General features: G+C 33.3%; 1 protein-coding gene across 1 annotated transcript; it reads left to right on the top strand.

Moving 5' to 3' along the window:
- The first annotated feature begins 274 nt into the window (after positions 1 to 274).
- LOC108203827 (uncharacterized mitochondrial protein AtMg00810-like) lies at positions 275 to 833 on the top strand. Its single transcript, XM_017373021.1, has 2 exons — positions 275 to 550; positions 657 to 833. The coding sequence occupies exons 1-2, from the start codon at positions 275 to 277 to the stop codon at positions 831 to 833; spliced, it is 453 nt and encodes a 150-aa protein (XP_017228510.1).
- Positions 834 to 3,854: the final 3,021 nt, after the last annotated feature.

The following is a 3,854-nucleotide window of genomic DNA, read 5'->3' as shown; positions in this document are numbered from 1 at the left end:
AAGGATTGTGAAGAAAGGTCAAGAACACTTGTTTTACACATTAATTAAGGCTCTCTACGGTTTGCGACAAGCATCACGTGCTTGGTATTCAAAGCTAAATAAATCGCTTGAAGAACTTGGCTTTACCAGATGTCCGCATGAGCATGCAGTGTATATGAAACGAGAGAAAGGAGAAGCAACTTTCGTAGGATTATATGTGGATGACCTCTTAATTACAGGTACTAATGCTGGAGTCATCAATCAGTTCAAACAATAGAAGAGTGATACATTTGAGATGAATGATCTTGGAAGGCTTTCTTACTATTTGGGAATCGAATGGCATCAGGAGAAAAATCACATCGAGTTGAAACAGACAGCATATGTAAAAAAGATTTTAGAAAAAGCTGAAACGGAGGCGTGCAATCCCACAAAGTATCCTATGGATCTTAAGGAACATATCACTAAAGATGAAGGAGGCAAGCTGGTGGATCCAACTGAATACAAAAACATGTTAGGAGGGCTACGTTACCTCGTACACACTCATCCTGATATTGCCTACTCAGTAGGAATAGTCAGTTGTTATATGCAGCAGCCCATATCAATGCACAGGAATGCAGTAAAACGCATACTCAAGTATGTAAAGGGAACCATTAATTTTTGTTTGATTCATTCACAAGAAAGGAGGCAACAACATGCTTACAGGGTACTCAGATAGTGACTTGGGAAGCCAAACTGATGATAGGAAAAGAACAGGTGGGGTGGCGTTCTATACAGATGATAGGAAAAGTACTGGTGAAGATACAGATTCAGTAACTCTGTTTATTGACAACATGTCTGCGATAGATTTGGCTTAAAATCAAGTGTTTCATGGGCGGAGTAAACATATAGATATTAGATACCATTTTATTCGCGAGTGTGTCGAAAGAAAGGAGATTGTTGTTAAACATATCACCTCAGACGTGCAGTCTTGACTAAGGCGCTTACTACTGTGAAATTTGAACAGATGCGTGGTCTACCAGGAGTGGAAGAGCTAGCAGGACAAGTTTTAAACTAAGGGGATGATTGTTGGATTTTATTTTGAAACTTGAAATTTAAATATGTTTAAATTTAGTTTTTTTCAGCTGAAGTAGGAGCATGTTTGCAAGGGGCTCCTTGTTTTTAGCCACTCAATTTTATCGATCAGCTTTCATATATGCACCGCTTTTCCAGAATAATAAAAGACAGAGACTTCCACGTAAACTTGTTTTTTCAGTTTAAATATGTTAAACAACTAGTATATTGGTATCCATACATATAGTGTGGAACTTAAACTAGAGAATATAGAAGTGCCCATGTCCTATCCAAATGAACTGCCCCTCAGTATATTAAAATAGGAAAAGCAATTATTATGCAACCTCCTCTAATTTAAATAACTAACGTTATTTTTAAAAGATTTTTGTTTATGTTATATGTTGTTTTATCTTTGCAGAAGGTGGATTTTCTTTGGTCATCCACATCATTTTATTGACATTGAAAATTCATAGTTTGCCACCCAAATAATTATTTGGCTTATTAGTACAAAGCTGATTGAACATCCTCATTTCTATCCAAATTATTCGTAGAATTAAGGACGTTGTTTCTAGGTTAACAATGGCAATATTATTTGTAATATCATCAAACCATGAATTACAATTTTGCATGTTGTATACTTCTTAAAATAGATTGTGTATGATTATAAAAAGTAAATTTATATCTAATTTAGATATGAAAAGATATGCTCAGGAACAGCTTCATTTGCTTCCAAATCTACATGTAAATGGAACTACATCGTGGCCGACTTAAGTGTCACCACGACATTAAGCTATCATATCTATTATGTTATAAAATTTATTTATACATATATCCTCATTTGTACATATATCCTCATTTTATTGTCTTTAACTTCCCACCACTCATTTTTCTCTCATCCATAAGATGAACACCTTAATTTGCTAGGATCAAGTGAAGGTTTCCACAACATAATCTCATATAATTTTGTATTATCAATCTCTAATATATCTAGCACCAATATATCCAAAAATCATGATGATTGTTATTCCTTTATATAGAATAATAAAAAAGATCTCATATATGAATATTATTCAACAATTTGAATAGAGACATTGAAATGAAATAATAAATACATTTTTTATTGCGTTGACCCATAATATCAGTTAGATGGATGTGCATGGAGATTGAATAGAACATCTATTATAATTTGCAGAACTAAATTGTTTCTTCACACTTATGTAATTACATAAACGGACCGTATTGCATACACAAATGTACATAGTAATGAACTACAATATCTTACATAATAGTTGTAGATGTACATAGTAATGAACTACAATATCTTACATAATAGTTTATGTCCGAAGACTATGTTAACCACGCACAACTATATCATAAAACACCACCAATATAAAATATTGAAGGAAATTTTTGTGTTGCCACGCTTTTTATATATAGAAAGAGTGTCTCGTGACATAGATAGTAGTCATGTACACATTATATAATGACCTTCCTTGCTTTATAGCCACCTTCTTCATCATTCAATCATTTTTAGTTGAGATGGGATCCATGAAATCTGGTATTCAATTATTTGATTTTGAAAAGTCTTCATCAAATAGATAATTCACGGGGTGTAGTAATTGCTCTCTAGAGAAATATGGCTATGTTGTCAAGTTATTGCTTATAAAATCTACTTGTGCAATCAATTCACCATGATCTGACCGATCATGAACTACTTATTTTCATTAGGAAGAAAGTCTTTGACGGTTGAGATGGTCTCTAAGAGACCATAATGATCATAAAGTTATCATATTATTGAAGAATCGGTTGTGCAAAATTGGCCAAAAAATGATGAATTAGCTGCACAAAATGTCACTCTTGAACAATATGCCCGTAAAAGTTCCTCTGACTAACAATCTTAGGTGGCTCTACTAGATTTTAGAAGCAACGGATATATTTCCCATCATTTAATTGTATGCGAAGAACAATTACCATCTTGGGTAAACTATGAGTTTGATGAAGAGTTTATCTAGGGATGAGAAGATTGGATACCAGATTTCATGGCTGCTATCTAGGGATGACAGTTTTACCCGACCCGATGGATATCTTACTAGTTTTGAACCGATTGGATCTACTCGAACCCGATCTGGATATGGATCTTATTTTTAGATCCGAAATAGTTTGGATCTGGATCTAGATCTTAAGTATTCTGAACCGACACCCGGTCCAAAATCTGAAACCCGATTCGAACCCGATCCGAACCTAAGACCCGATAAAACCCGATACAAATATATTATGTGTGTGTGTGTTTTAAATGTATAGTATATATATTGAATTATTATGAATTATCAGTTATGTATATAAAAATTTTACTAATTTTATATGCACGATACGTAAGTAACATTCATTTCACCAATATTGCATTTTTCTTAATTATTGTGCATTAAATAATCAAAATACAAAAAAAATATATAAACAATAAGTTGAATGATTGTAAATAATTAAATTAGCATGTTTCACGTATTTATCGTACCAAATGAAACATGTGAAGCCCCTTTTTTATATTCCTAAATCTTAAAATAAATTAATCATCACATTTTTTATAGGTATACAATTTTTAATTTTTATTTAATTTATTTTATTAAGTATTTAAATTAAACCCAAAATAAACCCGAACTAGAACCGAAAACCCAAAAAAAAAACCCGACGGATCGGATTTGGATCTTCATTTTGGATATCCGGACCCGGACCGAACCGACCCGAAATATAATGGATCGGGTCTGGATCTCAAGAAACCCGACCCGATCCGAACCGTCGCCATCCCGTCCAACAATGATTGAATGATT

The sequence above is a fragment of the Daucus carota genome, chromosome 9, assembly GCF_001625215.2.
Source record: "Daucus carota subsp. sativus chromosome 9, DH1 v3.0, whole genome shotgun sequence".
NCBI lineage: Eukaryota > Viridiplantae > Streptophyta > Magnoliopsida > Apiales > Apiaceae > Daucus > Daucus carota.
Note: the sequence above shows the minus strand (reverse complement) of the source record. Positions and strands in the feature narration are given on the sequence as shown.